Source organism: Sycon ciliatum, chromosome 5 (genome assembly GCF_964019385.1).
Source record: "Sycon ciliatum chromosome 5, ocSycCili1.1, whole genome shotgun sequence".
NCBI classification, from domain to species: Eukaryota; Metazoa; Porifera; class Calcarea; order Leucosolenida; family Sycettidae; genus Sycon; species Sycon ciliatum.
This window is the reverse complement of record NC_088647.1, coordinates 14,095,564-14,116,863: the sequence shown is the minus strand read 5'-3', so window position 1 is coordinate 14,116,863 and position 21,300 is coordinate 14,095,564. Positions and strand designations below refer to the sequence as shown.

Here is a 21,300-nt window from a genome sequence, read left to right as displayed (position 1 = left end):
GGTCCCGGCTGCATTGCATGCTGCTGAAAAGTAAGTAACAAGTAGATTAGTAACTGTTAGTTTCGCAATCAAAGGAAAACAGTTTTCGTACCTATCGTCAAGTCAGCGCACTAGTAGTACAGCTAGCACTCAGTAGTAGTACTAGACTGGCAGTGTGTTGAGAAAGGGTAAAAGAAGAGAATACAACTTACAAGACAGCGTGCCCGCGATGTCAAGATGTTACGCCTGGGCTACTACAGTACTAGTAGTAGTACAGTACAGTGAGTAGTACTAGTAGTGTCAGTGTCATCGGCCCGGCCGGAACCGGGTCTCTCTAAACACTAAACACTAGAAAATATGCGCGGCTGGTGCCAGTTCAAGTATTAGTTGGCAGTTGTGTATCTATCTACGTACATGAACTCGACTGGTGTCTTGCGAGTCGCGTGTCCTGCAAAGACGCTGCGTCACGACTGCACGAGTGGTTGCTCAACCATCGCCGGTTTTCTTGCGCTTGCAGCCCACGCAAACTGAACGAAAATATCGGGCATATGTCATCAGGGGCGCGGCTTCAAATCGAAGTATTACCACTACGGGCAGTATTAGTTCTAGGCTAGGTTAGTAGTACGTGCTGTCGTAGATCTACTAGTACTGTAGTCTGCAGCAGCAAATGACTACTGGCGTACTGACAGTCTGTACTGAGTCTACCATGCATGGTCTACTGTATACGCCACTAGTACTAGTAGCAGTAGTATGTGGAGGAACGATGGCCGGCTATGCAACCATCTCTGCAGGCACGCACCTCCGCGGAAGTGTAGTCTACGTCAAATAATCAGCCTGGACAGCAAAACTGACAAGGCATCAAGGCCTGAGACATGTGGGAGGATTCCTTGGCCGCCCACAAAATAATGGAAGATGACTAACGTGCGGTAAGCGTTACAAGGAAACCTGGAGACTGGAGTACGTAACATGATTTTTAACATGATTGTACATGATGATTGTATAAGCAAAAGACAGTACGTCAGTAGCCATAATTATACATCTACAGTCTATGATGTCATAGATTGGAAGAATATGCATCGAGTGGGTCACTGATGTGAAATCAAAAATTCAAAATCATACATTCTTGATCTGACCAACAGAGTCATTACATAATCAATCATTCGGAGGTACGTCATGCACAATGCACAAACAAGGGCATGAGCTAATGACTCTACTGCGTACTATTGTTGCTTCCAAAACTCGCATCCCCTGCTAGCCAGCTGAACACAAAACGTTCACACCAACAACACAAAATTAATAATTTAAAGGGAAACTGAACGCCAAAAATAAGTATGGCTTATCCGAAGGAGAATTGGGCACTGATTCCGATGAGCTATGTCTCGAGCCGATCAGAGAAGAGGAACTGTGTCAAATTTCATAAATAACACCTCCCATATTTGGAAATTGGCCTTGATGACGTGCGTACTGCTTAGCTGTCACCATGCTGTGCATGTTCAGCAGTGTAATTGAATGGAAGAAAACAATTACTTTGGTGTTTTGCAGCTCTGTTTCGTTCCCTGACGGTAACCAAATCTAGATGTAGGAATATGTTGAGCAGGAGAGGGACACATGTCTTCCCGAAGGCTGTCCAGGCTGCAGTGGTGATGAAGAAGACACGATCATCACCCCGAGATCGATCGTAGCGAATTGGAAAACTCATGGTGAATTTGCTTCCACTCCAAGGCAATGTCGAGGTATGAAGGGTGCTTGTACTGCCTTCCAAAGTGAAGAGGAGATGAACATGGCTTTGCATAGCTGTTGTTCTATGCCAACTTACCTACTCTTGCTGGTACCGTAGTGGCATATTGCAAATTTCGTGGACGAACAACTCGAGTCACTACAGTAAGATCGGGCGCCGAAGAACGCAGGGGCTCGAGCGCAGCCTAGGAAAGTTCTTAAATTTTTGATTCTAGCCAGACCGTTCTTATTCACACGCGCGCTGCGAGTCGAGTGGTAACGTCATGACGTTTGTCATGTACATGTACATGTACATGTACGTGTAGTGCAATGACTTATTATGTAGTACTTCTTAGTGGGTGTCGTAAATGGGAATGACTGTACATGTAGCAGTTACTGTTTACACATACTGCACTCATGTGGAAATTCCAAATTTTAAAAGTGTTCTTAAATCTGATAATTCTAGCCTGGACTGTTCTTAAATTTTGCCGGTTTTCCAGCCTGGGTGTTCTTCGGCGAGGTGTTCTTCGGCGCCCGATCTTACTGTAGTGGCTAGTGAGCAACACTAACAGGTGAGATTTTTCAATTCGACAAAAATTGTTTTTGTTTGAGAACTGACAGTGGCAGTCATTAGACTCAGTAGGTGTCGCTCTGCTGCTTCTTTCCCTTCATCGGTAGGGTTGTGCTTGAAGTAAAAATAAATAGAAAATGTGGAACAAAAATCTGATCATGTAATTCGAATTTGAACTTCAAAGTATGTGTACATCAAATCACAAAAATGACTGTCAAGGTGGTGCTGTGCATTGAAAAAAACTGGGAGCTGGCAGCAATGGAAAGGGTAGAAACGAAACCAGTAATGCAGAGTATTCATAAGGTAGAGGGAGATGAAAACGGGAGAGGAGTAGTGAGCACTTCAGTTTGAAGTAGTGTCAATAGACAGCATCGTGTTGCATACGTTGTGAATATTGTGTGAATCTAATAATTGTCACGAAATTGATATCCAAAATTATTATCCCCTGTAGTATTATGGTGTTCTCCTGTGTTTACATGCAGAGCCTTGACGTTGCTGGATGAGCGACAATATACATTACATAAACATGTAGCTCGTGATGTGGGATGACTGCCGTATCGCATTGCCAACGCAAACCCATCCTGTGTCAGTGCAGCCATCCAGCAAGTTGAACTCCCCGGACCAGATGCCGCTGCAGCTGAACACCATGCCGATGGAAAGCCAGGAGTTGATAGCGAAGCATTCTGGTCTGCACAGTACAAGGCAAAGAACAATTATGAATTATAATGCATTGTAATCTTTCCCACACTTCTTTGTAAAAACAAACAAACAGTGCCATTATCACAACACTTGATCAAGCATCTTGATGGAGGTAATTTCCATTGTGCTGGCTCAGCATCTGCACCAGGAAGACCATGTACACTTACACGTATCTTGTGTGTGTGTGTTCGTGCGTGTGTGTGTGTTCGTGCGTGTGTGTTTGTGTATCTGTATGTGCACACGTGTGTGTGTGTGGGGGGGGGGGGACGCACATGTGTATGGGTAGGAATGTGTGTGTGGGGGGGGGGGGGTACACGCACATGTGTATGGATGTGCGCGCTGCATGCGTGTGTCTGTGGGATGGGGTGGGGCTGCACGCACATGTGTACATGTGCGTGCGCAATACAGCATGGGTGTATGTGTTCGTTGAACACAGGGTGTACTCCTGATTACATAAACTTCGTGATCATTGTGATTTCATGTGCTTTGAAGTTGAAATTCGCAATACATGTACTGATGCTTGATTAGATTTATGTTCCACATGTTCTATTTTTTTTTATTTTACTTCAAGCACTTGTACTATTCAAGCACAACCCTACCAATGAAGGGAAAGAAGCAGCAAAGACACCTACTGAGTCTAATGACTGCCACTGCCAGTTCTCAAACAAAAACAATTGTTGTCGAATTGAAAAATCTCACCTGTTAGTGTTGCTCACTAGCCACTAGTGACTAGAGTTGTTCGTCCACGAAATTTGCAATACGTCACTACGGTACCAGCAAGAGTAGGTAAGTTGGCATAGAACAACAGCTATGCAAAGCCATGTTCATCTCCTCTTCACTTTGGAAGGCAGTACAAGCACCCTTCATACCTCGACATTGCCTTGGAGTGGAAGCAAATTCACCATGAGTTTTCCAATTCGCTACGATCGATCTCGGGGTGATGATCGTGTCTTCTTCATCACCACTGCAGCCTGGACAGCCTTCGGGAAGACATGTGTCACTCTCCTGTTCAACATATTCCTACATCTAGATTTGGTTACCGTCAGGGAACGAAACAGAGCTGCAAAACACCAAAGTAATTGTTTTCTTCCATTCAATTACCATGATTACACTGCTGAACATGCACAGCATGGTGACAGCTAAGCAGTACGCACGTCATCAAGGCCAATTTCCAAATATGGGAGGTGTTAATTATGAAATTTGACACAGTTCCTCTTCTCTGATCGGCTCGAGACATAGCTCATCGGAATCAGTGCCCAATTCTCCTTCGGATAAGCCATACTTATTTTTGGCGTTCAGTTTCCCTTTAATTCACAATGCACTCCAGGTATCCGTGGCAGACCCAGGAGGGGGGGGGGGGGGGGTAACTGGGGTCCATGGGGCCCCTAAATTTTGCAAATGTACTACTGAAAACAACATCGTTGACTCTGAGACCCACGGTCGGACGAGCTGCCCAGGCCTCACCACCACTGCCGTTTCCATGCTGCCTTCTCGATACATACGTACATTGTACATGTATGTACACTGTATATCATGTGCACATTCACATGTCTGAAGGTTTGTGGTTTTTCAATAAAAAAAATAAAAAAATCGAAAATGCCATGGGGGCACAAAAGGACCCCTGTCCGATCATACCATTATACATGTACTTAGTACTGATTCGTGCATACAGCCGAAGATAATTTCACAAATTTTCCATACTCCAATCTCTTCTCTCAACACTCTTCTAAGTTCTAGCTCAGGCCCAGAGCCAGCTCCTGAGAGGGGGTGGGGCACTGGTATCTCCCATGCCCAGTGTCAGTGCCATAGCACATCTCTAGCTCTATGCATCATAATAATATCTGCTTGTTCCTCTAGCAACAGCTATGACAGCTACATGTATAAACACGGTCGGTAGACCAGTTTAGGAGGGAGACTCTAGCGAGGAGTATACAGTCAACTTCGCGTATAACGACACTCGGCGGGGCATCAGAAAAGTTTCCTTATTCGCGAAGTGTCGTTATACCCAAAGTCCCATTATGTATTACAGTTGGATGGGACTTTGCTCTGGGCATGGAAATTCTGTCGTTATTGGCGAATTGTCGTTATATCCGCAGTCGTTATTAGCCAAGTTGACTGTACATGTACATGTACATGATTGTACAAGTATCATCATCATCATCATCATAAGCCCATAGCCCTAAGGCCGCCGGGGCATCACAGAGCAAGTATGAGGACCGCTTATTACCGTAGTTGTACTTCCAGATACTAGTACTTTTAAATTACTAGACATCAATTGCGCAAAAAATATACCTGGTGCATGGGACCAAAACTACTACTACTACTACTACTACTACTACTACTACTACTACTACTACTACTACTACTACTACTACTACTACTACTACTACTGGTAGTCATCAAAAACATGTCTAAACTAAAGATGAAAAAAGTGCATGCATTCACAGTACTGGCCAGGCGCGTGCGCCGGTGCCCTTCAAGGGGGGGGGGGGGTTCCGCGGGGCCTCCACGGTAAATTTTTCAAAAAATGAAGCAAAATCCTGCAATTTTAGGGGGAAAAAGGGGGTTCCGGGCACTCAGGAACCCATACGGGGCACGCGCCTGCTGGCTCCTGTTGAAGAATAACAAGGTCTTGACACTTGACAGTGACTGAGTGAGGGACAAAGTAGGGTGAGTGAATCCTCCTGTCTGCTGAGTCTGACCTCCTTTGAAAGCCCAAAATCATAAGAGCTAGAGACATGCATGAAAGGGTGACCTGATTCAGTTGATGAAGTAAAAGTGCAAGGACTGCAAGATCATTCATTTGTCAAACTAAGGTCACCTGTGAATGTGTGTGTAATGCAACTAAGTTTAGCTGATCACCTGTCGGCCAGCACCAGCACCAGCGGCATCCCAACATGAAACACTCACGTCCCACAACTCATTAGCTAGAACTCAGTGACTCAAAGGTCCAGCAGGTATGCCACTCACTGGTATAATATACTAGTATACAGACAACACACACACACACACACAGGCGTCTGTCTGCTCTGTTTGAATAGCAGCAATAGAGAGATAAAACACAGCACTGCAGAGTGCTGTATGCCACATCATACCGTTGAACATTCATAAGTCTAATATATTGTAATATTACACCTACATCATTACACTGAGGCTACGGTGTTACATATCAACCTAACAAAAAAATGACGGTCAAGGCTCCTCAAAACGGGCTCCGCTCGTTCGAGCAGCATGCCAAAACTCAGTGACCAATGTACGTACATATACATACATGGATTAGAAATAGTACAGTTATGTGACTCAAGAACACAGTACAGGCTCAGGTGATTCTTCAAGGAAAATGCTGCGAAAGCGAACGGAAATTACGCGGAAAATAGGAAGCGGAAGAGTCAATGATAGATAGTTCAAGCCTCATGAATCAGCCAATAAGTCCTCTAAAGATGCATTTGCTGTCAATACTGACTGTAATGTCCGAGGAAGGATCTCACCTCCTACAGCAATCCCACAAGACAACGTGAGCTGCTGGAACTCAGAAAAATACAACCATGCTGTTGACTGCCTCGTCTTCGTGCAAGAGTGTGGACTCTTTGTTATTGGCACTGCTAGTGACTTGACTGGCACTGCCGACCAGGAGTGTATGAGAGGACGGCGGTGATGCATAGCCATCTGTGCTGTGCAGGTAGTTGTTAGGTTTGGGTGTTTGCGGGTCGTCGAGCATGTCGCAGCTTTCCTCTCCGTCGTCAGTGGAATCATCGTCTTCCCTGTCATCGTCGTCGCCAGCCGTGCTGAAAAGACGCGGCGGGATTACGGGCGGTGGCATGTCGTCTTCATCGTCGGCACCTTGAGTCCCTGAGTTGCCATCGGCTGGTTTCTGCACCGGTGATGTACGCGTTGCGATGGCGTACGTTGGCTCCGGTACGGTTTGTCGCCGTCGGATGGGCACGACGGCCTGTGCGTACGGTTCGATGTTGCTGGTGTCCACAGTGGCTACACCTGACTGTGAGCTAGATCTACCACTGCCTTGCCTGCTCACACAAATAGAGAATGCAACGATACACAAACAAACACACAAACAGCAATGAGATGCATACAACGCACCTGCTAAAAATGCACGTACATGTCCACACACAAGCCACACAGAAGGGGAGGAGGATTCAAAAATGCGGTCGTCCATGACTTCTCAGCACAACAAACAAACAAGCATAATTCTGCAGTGCTTGGATTCACGTAAATTTCAAACTTCATAATGATATTATCAAGGCTTACCACTGTGCACTGGCTGATCTTCTGGTCTTGCCTGATGCACGCTGGATAAGATGAACCCATGCGCGTGCACCGCTCTCGCTTTTCGCAGCCTAAAAAGAAAACAAGGCAAACTGACATCGTGAGCTATGGACCACCCGTTTAGATAACTGTGCATGACAGGGCATGTTACAATACATGTCCTCCATGCAATCATAACTGAACATGCTATTCTCTCTAGGAATCACTGACAGTGTTTCAGGGTCACAACTGAACCTTTTTACATGAAGAATCGTGCCAAATTTATTCAATGTAAATTGTCAAAATTAACAACAACAACAACGACAACAACAACAATAACAACAACAACAAGAGCAGCAGCAGCAGCAGCAGCAGCAGCAACAACAACAACAACAACAACAACAACAACAACAACAACAACAACAACAACAACAACAACAACAACAACAACAACAACAACAACAACAACAACAACAACAACAACAACAACAACAACAACAACAACAACAACAACAACAACAACAACAACAACAACAACAACAACAACAACAACAGCAGCAGCAGCAGCAGCAGCAGCGATAATAGTAATAATAATAATAGTAGTAGAAAGGAAAAGGACATATGGAAACGAGTTAAGAGTAACTCTCCACCACTGTAACTAGATACTATATACAGTCAGAAAGTGCAACAACTAGGCACAAAACTGACAGAGTACTGAGACATTCGACGTCCTGACACCTAGCTTCAACACATCTCCGTAGCGCTAACCGACAGCCTTCCAACTTGGAAGGTTCAAGGTTATGGAAAGACCAAAGAGGGGAAGGCTCAATACCCGAGTTTCAAATTGCACACCTGATAATAATAATAATCGAACAATCACCAGTCGGGGAGATGTCCTATCTAGGACATCGCACTCTGAATGAGCCTGATTGGTTACCTGTCCCAGAGTTGTCATGGAAGCATCGGTCGCGCACACGCGATGAAAAGAAGTGCTGCGTGAGCATTTCTGAATGTATGTGGAGGATGCACGATCGTAATGGCGATGGATTTCTTTCCGAATTGGTCAAGTTTGAAGGAATAGGCGGAGAATATCAGACATCGGCGGGGATTGAGGTAGTGTATATTCGATTCGTCATCGAATACCCGACCGAATGGCCGTTTTTGTTTGGGGATTTCATGTGGGGTTTCTCGTAGCCACGCGGCGCTTCTTCGGAAACGATTGGTTCTAATAATTATTTGAATGTTTTGCCTTTGGTCCTTTTGGAATGTTTCTTCACGCCCCGTGCGTTCATTTCGCCCCAAACCTGGCCACGCAGAGGATCTAGGAGGAAGACGAGGCAGCAGGCGCTAGGCCCGTAAATCACTACCTGGAAGATATTATTTGGCCAAAGCTTGCTGTTGGCGTTTTTGATTTCTTGGACACGACAGCTCTTGGCTAAAACTGGACCTTGGACGGTCTTTCTTGGATATCAACCCAGGACGTGGTGGTCATGGACGTATCGCCATCGCTTTCAGCCAGATCCTTCTGCTGCCTGAAACCAATGGCGAAAGTAAAAACTTTATTGCAGCAGCAGCTACTGCTCTGCTGAAAGTGCGAACACAAATTGCTTCGCCAATCCTCTTGTGCACTTGCAATTTTCAATGCGACCAAAACGATTCGCTTGCCAGTTCCTTTGTCCAGGCGTACTCCACAACGAGGAAAATAAAATTCGTGAAGGCAAGAGGCAAGATACGAATCTCGACTCGCTTGAGGCAAGCCGTCAGGAGAACGACAACTAATGCTTTTGAGACGAAAGGCCTTCGTTGCGTTTGTTTTGAGTGTAACATGTTCATCTTCCTCGGCCGCGACATAAAGTTTTGAGTCACGTGTCACGATTACTATGGGAACAGCATAGTATGTATGCTGGGGCATGCTGGGTTCCGTGATGTCCTATCTAGGACATCTCCAGGACTGATCACGCAGGATATCTGAATAGTAGCGTGTCTGTAGCTACACAATCATATTCTCAAGACCTAGCTTGCTGGCATTCAAAACTTACCAATATGTGACTCCTCTTGCTAGTAATGATTTCAAATGAATGGCCATCGGGATATGGAATAGACGCAGGATAGAAGACATCCATTACCTGGAAAACAACATGCAGCAAGAACAAACATGGATTTTTTCAGAATTCATAAGCCACGACCTAGTGCGCCATGGCATGCACAAAAGAACACGAGCTGGCAGGATGATACTAGGAACTCTGTTAGTAGTGAATGAGTGCGGAATGCACCTTAGAAACATCTAATACTATTAAAAAATTTAAAAAATTCGACGGGTTCGCGTACCGGGCAGGTCAAGAACAAGGAGTCGTACAACTCCCTGGTCAAGAACCACCTTTCCGCTTCCGTGGGACGCCACCGCCCCATGATACTATAGAATGATGAAAACAAAGATATTTTTTAAGGAATCCTTACTTGGTTTTGCTCGCGGCTGCAACGCACGGGGTAGTGAACCCAGGACAGAAGCGGACCAGGCATCATGACTTTGCACATCTATCGTTATGCTGCTTCATTACGCGACCTGTTTTTTTATTTTTTTATTTATTACTTGGACAAACCAACAAATACGCATGGGTGTATCCTATGCAGCCGCCAAGTCGGGCATGCCAACTTTCAAAAGGATCAAGAAATCCAAAACAGCTCCACATTGACAATAAACATACTAACAGCTACTTACGTCACTAGTCATGATCACCCGACTTGCAGCTGTTACCTACAAAATTGAGAAGCAAACAACGGCCGAGTTAGTATAATACAGACGTTAAGCTGCTAACTTAAAGGCATCATGAATTTCACATCCTAAAACGTAGTTCACGTACTTCAAGTTCATGTTTTCGGTTCGCGAGCTGGTTTTCATTCTGAAAAGCAATTGGAGCATGAGTCACGAATTCCTGTAGTGATACTCATGATACATAGTCATAAACTCAACGCATCGTATTGTCTGTACACTGGTACGACTTGTCAGCGGCATGCCAGCGCAAACTCTGCCACTTTGTTAGACTTTCATTGGAGCGCAAACTCGAGCATGGAATTCGTCCGGCTAAACCGGTCGGTAACGGAATATTTAATTTCTAAGGGGTCGTCCACAAATATCAATCTTTTTTAAGAAAGGATATTCGTTTGGGGGGAGGGGGTTTGGTCCCTGTTTGTCTCGTCCTTTTGAAAAAAATATCGATCTCTAAATTTGGGCGGGCACTGTGCAAACATGCAGTTGATGACCTACACAAAGACTTTAAGTGAACGTCAACCCCAAAAGTAGGGGTGAAAGTTGGCACTGATATCCCGAGTTCGAGTACTCTGATTTTTTCCGATCGAATATTCGAGTATTCGACTATTCTTCATCTCCTAAAAATTGCACACCAAGGGCCTTAACATCACAGTCATGATACAACCCTGATTGAAGCGAGTGCCAGTCATTTTTCTCCGGTATATTGTTTGGTGGGTCATGTGGGCTCTCTCTAGTCGTGAAGAAATGTTCACCACACAGTCTGCACATCAATATCTGGCGACTGCTGCTCTGAAACTGCAGATTTCTGTGGTTAATTGCATGTACCATGTATGAACGAGTACTCTGATCTATTCCGAGTACGATTATTTTTGAAAAAAACCGAGCGAGTACTCGAGTATTCGGTATAATTGTTTCACCCCTACCCAAAAGACATGGGAGACATGGGACACGGGAGACATGAACAAACATCGTCTTGAAATCGATATTTACGGACGGCCCCTGACTGAAATAGCATTGGTTATAGCGTTTGGTTAACATCCATTAATGTAGAATTCACGCTAACACTCCCCCTTTCTTACGTCGACAGTTTTGAAGAACGACAGCTCCGTCGGGTGAAGGGACACCCAGCGTCTCTTCCAGCTCTACAGACACACAGCAAAGCAAATGCACAGGTCTTCGTTAGTTTCCGTTCCAGCATCATTACTTCCCATCCATAGTATAACATTTAACGTCAAGTTATCCCTGATCAGGGGCGTCGGAACTGGTGCGGCAGGTCCGGCCAAAGCCGCACCAATAATTTCATCTTGTGACTTTTGAGTTTTGAAGCAATGAAATATGGGCTATTTGGGGCCCAATCTCCCTAAAATTTTCCCAGGGAGGGGGGCGGGGCGCCCCCCCCCCCCCTACTCACGCGGCTGCACCAATGTCGAATACCTTCCGACGCCCCTGCTGATACATGGCTAAGAAACAGAGAGTGCCAGGTTTGCATCCTCAACAGTGTACGGCCTCAGCAGCCCGCTTTGAAGGATGTTTCTGACTGTGCAACAACCCGCTGTTGATTAGTAAGCTTTAAAAATAATACTATTTTAATTGACTTGAGGGCTATGTGTATGCAGTGAAAGGCATGTTCAGCCTGTGACTACTGCATGCACTGGGCCGGATCAACCCACCCCACCATTGCATTTGCCGTATGTGCCTCCTGATCCTTGAGGGCAAGGGCATTCCTATGCGGAACGCAGAAAGGTCAGTCTGACCGACTCTCACACAACCTATGAAAAGGTTTTTAAATGATGGGGGAATCCTACCAACGCCTTTACATTGTCCAGGACATATGGGCTTATCAAAGACATGGACTATGCTTACAGAGAACAATGATGCAGTAACAACTAAATGATGGGGGAATCCTACCAACGCATTAACATTGTCCAGGACATATGGGCTTATCAAAGACATGGACTATGCTTACAGAGAAAATAACACCAACAATGATGCAGTAACAACTAAAACTAACTGAGCTCCACAGATTTGCTACACAATCTGCTACATATGTAGTCTACCAATGCCGAGAGGGGTGGTGGCGTCCCTTGAGAATGCAGCAAAAATTGATATAACTTCTCCTGCGACCAGTGCATTGTACAATTTCAAGTTCATGCTTGGACGAAGAACATTAGTATGGTCTTCACTCTTCAGTGACCAGCGACCGGTAGCAATAAGATGCAAGTTACCTTGAAGCGATGGCCAAGCTTCCGCAGGTAGTCCTCACGGCGAATCGGGCCGGTAAACACGGACTCGTCCACAATGGATGTCCCGCTGATCATCCTGGGTAGGCTGGCTGATGCTGCCTTGACACTATCCAGGCACACTATATCATAACCTGTCAACACAGAAGAATTCAGATCGGTCAACGGCAGTAAATATTATGGAGCTGGTCATAAACCTTTGATTGATGATACGGTACTGGATCAGATGTACATTTGACTTTCTGGGATATTCCAAACTTGACTGTAATTGAAGGTCAGACTGGCAGTAGAGGCTGCTTGCTGCACGTCGGCAGTAGGGTGCATTCACATCAGCCACAACATCTTTCCTCAATGCTCTCCACTCACTTCAATATTCAACAGTACAGGGGTGTCGGAAGGTATTCGACATCGGGGCGGCCATGAATGGGTGGGGGGGGAAGGGTCGGGGGTCCTCCTCCCCCCCCCCGGAAAAAATTAGGAAAATTGGACCCAAATAGCCCATATTCCATTGCTTCAAAAATCCCCAATATGAACTACGGCTCCGACGCCCCTGAATACATACATGTACATACTATTGACCACGCCCGCAGGCAGAGCTCCAGTTTTGCAACACACCGACAAGTGCATGATGTACCCATCATTCTACCTGAGGAGGTACCCATGACATGATTGACATTGTTCTCCACAGAACTAGCGATTGCAGATTGCCATCAGAAAGAGGAAAGTCCCGACCTATTTGTGTGTTCAAGTGCAAAGGAAATGATGGTAAGTGTCTTTGTACCAAATAATGAGCTCGAACCACGCTACTAGCAGCCATTCTGGCAGTTAGTACTTGATATTTACTGATATGTGTGTGCCATGCACATACCAGATGGCACACTTCTCAATTGGCCCAGCATCAGTTTGTCTTACCTAGAAACCTAGAGTGCTCATCAAGACATGACAGTGTTTTCCGGCCACCCTTTTCTGCCAAAACCAACAAGGTATTAAATGCCACGGAATCTGACTTCTATACTGAGATACTAGATATGCGCAACACCCTGACACTGGCTGGCAAGAGCTACACAAGCCCCCAAATTGTCCACAGCATGAAACAAGAACATTCCAACTGTGCAAGCCAAGGGACCCCCACAGAGAACGAGCAAATGAATCCAGTCAGATCTTGCTCAGCCGCACACATCCCCACATCCCCTTTCCACAAGAAAAGTCCGGATAGGCGAGGGAACCGGATAATCGAACACACATACTGTATGTATGCATGACATATGCTGGAAATCGGTAACCAACAATTATTTTCTTCCAGATGGCGAGGGATCCGGATAAAAGAGGACCGGATAAGCGAGCCACGGTCTGACTGTAACTCATTTAAACTCACCCTGGTTGCGATCCTCGATAGCCTCCTTTTTCTCCTGTTCCACCAGCGCTTGGCTCGACGGCTTAGCACAGCTGCTAATGGTGCTTGCCGGCGATGGAGTTTCAGTGGGTGTGGCGATCCCCGTGATGCCGTTAACAGGAAGGCGGTGAACACTACATGACAGGAACAGAGAAAAACAGCCAACTTTCGGTCTAGTCCAGAAAAAAACCCTGCTGCGAAGCGTACCATGAATTTGCCCTTCACTAGGAGACAACATCAGTGCACGCCAGCCTATAAAGGAATCTAGCTGCAGCCAGTGCCCATATACTGGCCTCTTAAAACTGCAGTAAATGCTGAACACACAAAAGATGTCACCATCCATACAACCTCCATACAGTAGAGGAGACGGTTTCAAATAGGAAATAGGTTGCAAACCGGAACGGACTCAATATTCACTTTCTCTCTTGGTATTTTGATTAGAAAACATAATTATGTCACAGTGAGACTACGATGTGTTTTACTCCGGGCCAAAATTTCATGGCTCTGCGATGACCAGAAGCGCCATACCAAGCAGGTGAGCTATACCAATGAAAACTAATGGAAGAGCACACAAGGCTTATTGTTACTCTGTAATGGCCGACGTGGAGCGACAGCAACTACCTAATTTCAGAACTCAGAGTGAATTTGACATGCACACTAAAACCTTTCCGGTTTGGAGCCACCTCTAATTTGAAGCGAAAAATTGGGCAACTTGGAGGCAATGGGCCAACACAAAGGAGTGGCTCAGTTCGACTGACTCTGGCCTCAGAGCAAACTTCAACATGCCAGTTTCCTTCCACAAACATATTTTTCGTGAACAATCCACGCTGATGATCGGTTTGGGTCTATACAAATTAGGCTGTCAAACCGTTCCGGTATCGAACCGTCCCCTCTACATACTTTGGTATTTGACAAGATGGTAACAAATCCAGCCCGTTACCTTCCATTTAGCGGCGTGGACGTTCGAGGTTGACTGGCAAACACATTGCCACGGCTGCATACACTTGGCAAGGCATAACCGGGCTCGGCAATCTCGTCGTCATCATCAATGCTATCGAGCGTATCATTGGACGGGCCTGACGATGACGGATCGGACGAGGTCGGCTGGATCTTGCCGTTGGATTTCTCCGGACCAGGAGTGCCGGCCGGTGATGGGAATGCTCGACGGGACACTCCCGGGCTCTCTCGCAGTTGCATGATCCTCATTTCACCCTGTGCACGGAGACAGAATGGTTAAAGGACAAACAAGAACGCTAAATGTACAGGTACATAATATGTGCGTGTTTCATTCCATGCTGCTGAGCAACAACCCTGCATGCATGGATATAGTGCTCTTTCTTAGTGCACTACAAAATTTGTGGAAATTATGTAATAGAAGACGAGTTTTCTGAAGTTGACAGCCACAAGGGCGTACAAACAACTTGGACATTGTCGGACATACTGATGATAATTATTCTTGTCACTATATACTGAGATAGGATGGGATTGTGTCAAGATCACTGATGAGTGATGAGGACATGTTTTTTTTGTGAACGACTTATCCAACAGGTCCCGGTACATGTGTACGCAGTGTATCAAGGAAGCCTCCAAACCCTATTCGTAAATTCCCCTTTCTTTTCCTCCTACTCCACGTGGCTCCAATTGCCTCCCAGTGGCAAGCTCCAGATACCGCGGCGCCCAAATTCCGTTCCCTCGTCAGACAGCACTTCAGTATCTTCTAGTAAACAAAATCACAGTCACCACTTCCGCTGCATAGCTCGCTGGGCATCCCATTGCTTTGTAACTTGCCTGAGTAATCCCTACCCCTTTTGTGTACGTGCTTTTCTTTTCTTTTTTCTCTTCTTCCGTGGTTGGTCTCACCCTCTCCTCAATTCAATTGGCTTTCTTGACATGCTACGAGGTGCAGAAATAAAAAATAAATGTTAACTGGTTTGAGGGAAAGAAAAATAAATGGTACCAACAAAAAGATGCGTACAGCCACGATCAAGTGCATGTAACCCCTCAAAACTGCAGTACGATGGTTGTCGCCGACTTTGACCCTGGTCTGTTCCCGATCACTTCCCTTATGTGTTCCCGTCACTTCCCTTCTCCAGAGCCAGGGGTCATTTCTCAAACTTCTACCGTAGTGTAGGAAATAAACTTATAATAAAGAGATACAGAGTAGAAGCACTAGCTACATCCCACCGTGGACTACCATGATCATACATACCGTTCCAATGTGTTCAGAATATCTGGACAGCTAATAGAAAGCTGAAGTATACCCCTCTCCATGGATCCAGTGCAGCTTCATGTATGTGATAACCATGCGGGTTGGTTCACCAGTACATGCAGTAATATTATTTCCTTTCAACAAGGCAAACACCAATAGCCACATTCTATCGCAGGGTTAGGTTTATCGAGCTGCAGCCAGCAGGCTAGAAGTGACAGTCCCAGTCCCAAGGTCACAATTCACGGCAACTGTCTTACCGCCGTAGTATGTAGGAGGCATCGCGAATGAATGTTTGTTTTGCAGTGGTGCATGCGGCCAGTTTGGAATTGTACTCACCCTAGCTTAGCCGAGCACCGTATCCCCCCCCCCCCCCGAGTTTGACTTCAATTTCTTATAGTGATTTAAAAATCACTATAATAATAGTGCCTTGCTATATTGACTGTTAGCCAAGGCTTATCAGTGCCAGTGGCTTATCACACAGAAACTTATGACTTGAAGCAAAGTAGTTAGCCAAGATGGCAGATTCACTTGTCTGTGGTCAGCATTTTACTTACGATTTTTAGACCACACATATGTGCATGGCTGGCTAGAATCTCAATGGCAACTGTTTTGCGTACATCACCTGGCACGTTGTTGAGATTTTTGCTGCTCTTGGCATCTATGAGGGTCCTGCGTCATAAGTTTGAACACCAGTATGGATGTTGCATAGCAGTGAGCATGCCATTGGCTATACGCCAATGCCATGGGCACAGGCTCGCTCATGGATAGCAAGGCACCTGCATACCGTACCTCCCTGGCTATCTCCCAATGCCATGGGCACAGGCTTGCTCGTGGATAGCAAGACATCTGCATACCGTAGTCCCCTGCTAGGCACTGGCAGGTGGTAGCAGCCATTCAGTCAAGAATGCCGCACACTCTTCTACTAGTCTTTCCTATTCAGAGTGACACTGCAGCCTCCGATTGGAGACCATCAATCATGCCTTACCCCACACCATCACTGAAAAATCACCAGTGCCTAAACCAACTGCATTAAGAATAGTGGAGTTGGATCCCTTTTACTTCCCTGTCAAGATACAGATTTCGGAAGGCTGGCTCCCAAAGTGTTCGAGTAGACAGGTTGTGTACTACGGAGGACAGGATTGCAGCTGCTCTCAAACCGTATCCTAATTCGAGATAGTAGTTGTAATGCTGGGTGCACTCGAAAGTAGCCAGTGTTTTCATTCTTTGAAAATATAAAGAAATTTTGAATCCATTTTTAGGGAAGGGCTGCGTTACTGTGTTTCCTACTTAGGGTGTGAGTGTAGACACCCCTTTCCACCTAATCAGTCATAGTTATTTATCACAAAAGTGTGAGCATCAATGATCAAATATAGGTTATTCAATGGCTTGTTGGAGTTGTTCAACAATTTCGAGTCTACACTATAGACGCAGGTAACGTTAGTTCGCGACATTCCATTTCCACAGATAAAGGCAGGTGCTAGATCCACAAAGTTGATTGCAGACGTGCCTCTTCCCAAAGACTACTACCCGCACAGACAGCAGCAGAATAAAATACATGGATCTGCATTGCATGGACTGAAGGCTGCATCCTAGTAACTAGTTCCTACACCATAAACCTCTTGTGATAAGGAAACTATGCAGTGCTGAACCCCCCACAAAGCCTGCCCAGCCTGTCACACCCCTTGGCAATTATTACCAGCTGCCAGTATAAACATGTCATTTTTCTCAGCCTGGATACATATGCTGGGAATGGCTCTATAATCGGCTCAACGCCATACAAATGATGCAAGAAATGCAACTGGGACTGGGAGTGATTATATTTATAACATACACCTGACCAGTCCAAGGCATTGCTGGCCTATAATAATTATACTAATTATACTAGGATTGAGATAATCAGTCGTTTCTAAAGGTGTTTCTCCTGCCCCCAATTTTTGGTTGAACACGTGGAACAGCGCTCACAGCCAGAGAGAAGCTGTCTCACAGAGCAACAAAAGCCTAAAGGCACGGGTTTCATTACAAAGTCTGTCATCAGTGTTCTGCATCAACGAAAAGGAATACCAGCTCACACAAACACACATTTACGGATGCAGGCAGTATGTCCCAGAAACTGTGAGGAGATTCCAGGTGTTACTTGGAGGTGATCCTTGGCAAGTGGCAGGCGCCACTCCACGGGGATAGGAAACTAACTTCAAAAGGACGCCATGCATGATGCAGGTCGTGTTCTGTAAGACCTCTCACAGCCATTGTTGTTTCTGTGTCTTGCGTTGTGAGCTGTGCATCCTCTACTCCGCTCAGTGTGCTACCGGACACTAGCATGCACTACTAGTAGTACATGTAGTATGTGGGCAGTACAGTACGGACCATGTATGACATCGGTATCCTCCGTGCATTCCGTTGTCTGCCAGCACTGAAAGCTCTAAGTGGCGGAAAGTGCCAGGCATTCTTTGCGTAAAAGAAAAACAGGCGCCAACAATGCCATGAGTAAAGCGCCAAGGCGAACACCACGACTACGCCAAATATGACCTTTTTCCCATTTTGATCGATCCAGTCAACTAACGTGCTGTTACTTTGCCACGATCGTAGACTCTACGTCGACTACGAGTCGGTTGTGAGCTAGCTATCTGGCGTGTTGGACTCGACCCTTGAGTAAAGATACCCGCCAATGCCCGATCAAGACAGTCATAGTCATTATTGACATAATCATTAGTAAAACACACAAACTCGATGTCATTGCACTGTTGGAGAGCTGGGACCAGCGCCTAAACACGCTGGATATTCTTCGGAGCTGGCTGTGGCCGCTCGCAAGACTTGAAGGCATGACAGCAGGGCGACCCCAAGGCGACACACGTTGTCAGGTTGTCGTGAAGTAGTGGCAGCCCAGAGCTACCACTGTCGGAGCCCGGAGAGCTCTACAGGAGGTTTGAGGCTGAAAAATCTGCTCGCCCCATTCGACTAGCATCTGCTCTATTCCCATTTCATTGCACTTGATTCGCTGCCCAGAGCTACGCACACGCCTTCCAGGAGAGCAATAGTGTTTCCTCTTCGCCTTCTCACCCGCGGGACCGTAGCCAGCAACAAACGCACAGTGCACGACACACAAACATACACATAAACCGAGAGCTCTCTGCAATGCGGGTGAAACAACCCAAACACCCAATTACTCCGGTTGCGGATGCAAGCGAAAGAAAAGAATACAACAAGCCAAAAAGGCAGCAACGGCGCAGTGGGCTATCTAATCCGCATTCCATACTACTACATGTACATGTACATGATGTAGACAAACATACAACTGTATTCTCTCTCCATAATATTAATAATCACAATGAAAGGAACCAAGCTAGCAAGGATGAAGCCAAGGCGAGCGATCGACTCGACTGTGAGTGTGAGTATGCCTACTGATGAGTGTAGATCTACACAAACACCACACCGTACCCCTGCCATGGCCCACACCTAGTACCTGTGCCGTGTATCTGATAGTGACATGATACTTATACAGACAGTGATAGCTGCAGATCAACAAGTAAGTAAGTAAGTTACATCCAACCAAATCGCTGCTCCCACTGTTCTGTACTGTCATCATCATAATCCTTATTCCTAACCAGGGAGTCGTATATACGACTCCCTGTTCCTAACCTGCATGCACACCTAGCAAGAGGCCAGATGACCATGATGACGGGACCAGCAGCATCGCTACAAGCTAGCCCTTGCCTGAAATCCCGGACGTCTCCCGGTGTCGGAAGAAGCGCTCGATCGGAATGTAATGAACTAGTACGGAGTGGAAGACGTGAGATACCCATCATCCCATGCACAGCAACACAATACGTGGAACCGTAGCGCTACACTACACCCGAACACAAACTCCTTCGTTCTACCCACTAGCTCCTGCTGGACTAATCGATGGTAAACCTCTGTTTCGTACTGCTTTACTCATCCCATTGCTGCACGGCTAACAAAAGAATCTCTAGCTCTGCTGCATTCTCTGAATCGACCCGCCACCTGTTCAAGCAAGCCTAACAGTAAAACAGTGTTCGGGTGTTGCATGACATGTACTCGGGTGAGACGCAAGGTGAGCGATAATCGCAGAAATCCACCCACCATCGCCACTATAACCGATATCGCATCCAGAATGGCAACTTCAAAAGAGATGCCACACAACTCCCACAAACTCGGACATACTCATTACACGCACCGACCGATCAGTGACTCACGCAGCAGAACTACAACACGAAAGACGTACCCAGAGGAGGATAACATCTAGAAATAGAAGGTGTGGGTACTAGCAACGTCGATAATAGACAACGAACAGCGAAAACATCATTGCAACTCACCGTCTTCATCTCCACGGACAAGTCGAGAATCTCAGATTCGCTGTGATGCCGGTGAAGTCGCAGTTGCTTGTTCTGAAGACGACGGGTCCTGCCGTCCTCTTTCGTACTGCTACCGCGTCTTTCGGAAACCCAACGTGACATCTTTCCCAGCGACATCGTGTTTTGGCGGAGCAGCGCCTCTAAACACTGCGGTGAACAGTGCGATTGATTCGGTCGATTTCAGCAACCGCGATCCCACCCTGTACGGGTTACCAACACGTTGTTACCGAGCAGTGGCAGTAACTGTGTGCCACTGCACAGAGATTCTACTTCTAGGCGTAAGGAGAGACTGCTGTACTTGGGAACAAATCCGAACTGCTTGATCGTTCCTCAAAAACACTGAATGAAGTAAAAACTGCGCTGTCAAAAATGTCCACCACGCGGAGGGCAGGCAGTGGTTGTGGCAGTGCAGTAGTACTCCAGTACTACAATCATGTAGAATCTACTGGCAGTCGGCGTTCAATCGCGGTGCACCGGTGTGACCTATCCCTTCTCATCGCTCAGACAGACTGAGTGCAGTCACCACCTCGAATAGACGGAGCATGCACGCTTGTATCCGGCACACAAGTATGAGCCTCGAAGCAGTGCTAGTTCAGCCAGTGACGCGTCCTACTCGTACTAGCCCCTATCATGGCCTATGTAGTCTAGCCTATGGCCTAGATCTAGCGTGCCGAGTTCCGACTTCACCACTTCGCCTCTTCGGTTCCCGTAATACTTCCAGGCCAGATCTGCCTCGGCTAGGCTCCGAGTCCGAGATCGAGACTCCCGGCAGCTGGGCCAGCGAACCACCGTCCGTCCATCCGTCCACTCCAGTCCAGGTCCTGTTCGATCAGGCTGTTGCATGCAGCGGCTGGTCACACATGCACTGCCGTGGTCCACGGATGTGGCGTAGACCTACGTGTTCCGGCGTCCGCCGTCGTTCTTCCGGTATCATATGTGCAGTACGTAGATCTACGACTATGTCGTAGAAGTACTACTACTAGAACTGACTTCTGCTTTCTCTTTCCTGCGGGCTGTGAAAGCTCGAAACAGCAGCGGGTATGGTAATTTGAATGGAGATGTTCTTTGCTCTTTTTCTCCTTTTCTACTG

The 21,300-nt window shown here is 46.4% G+C and overlaps 1 protein-coding gene and 1 long non-coding RNA gene across 2 annotated transcripts; one reads left to right on the top strand and one right to left on the bottom strand.

Moving 5' to 3' along the window:
- The first annotated feature begins 1,278 nt into the window (after window positions 1-1,278).
- LOC135816622 (uncharacterized) lies at window positions 1,279-3,137 on the top strand. The gene is made up of 3 exons (XR_010553417.1): window positions 1,279-1,712; window positions 2,196-2,267; window positions 2,749-3,137. It is a non-coding gene; the product is annotated as an uncharacterized LOC135816622 (long non-coding RNA).
- Window positions 3,138-5,907: 2,770 nt separating this feature from the next.
- Window positions 5,908-21,035, bottom strand: LOC135817719 (uncharacterized). Its single transcript, XM_065330953.1, has 9 exons — window positions 20,172-21,035; window positions 14,572-14,843; window positions 13,614-13,765; window positions 12,224-12,372; window positions 11,078-11,140; window positions 9,948-9,983; window positions 9,268-9,354; window positions 7,232-7,320; window positions 5,908-6,990 (listed from the first exon to the last, which is right to left on the bottom strand). Exons 1-9 carry the CDS (start codon window positions 20,325-20,327, stop codon window positions 6,495-6,497), a joined length of 1,500 nt encoding a protein of 499 aa, XP_065187025.1. The 5' UTR covers window positions 20,328-21,035; the 3' UTR covers window positions 5,908-6,494.
- Between the last annotated feature and the right edge of the window lie 265 nt (window positions 21,036-21,300).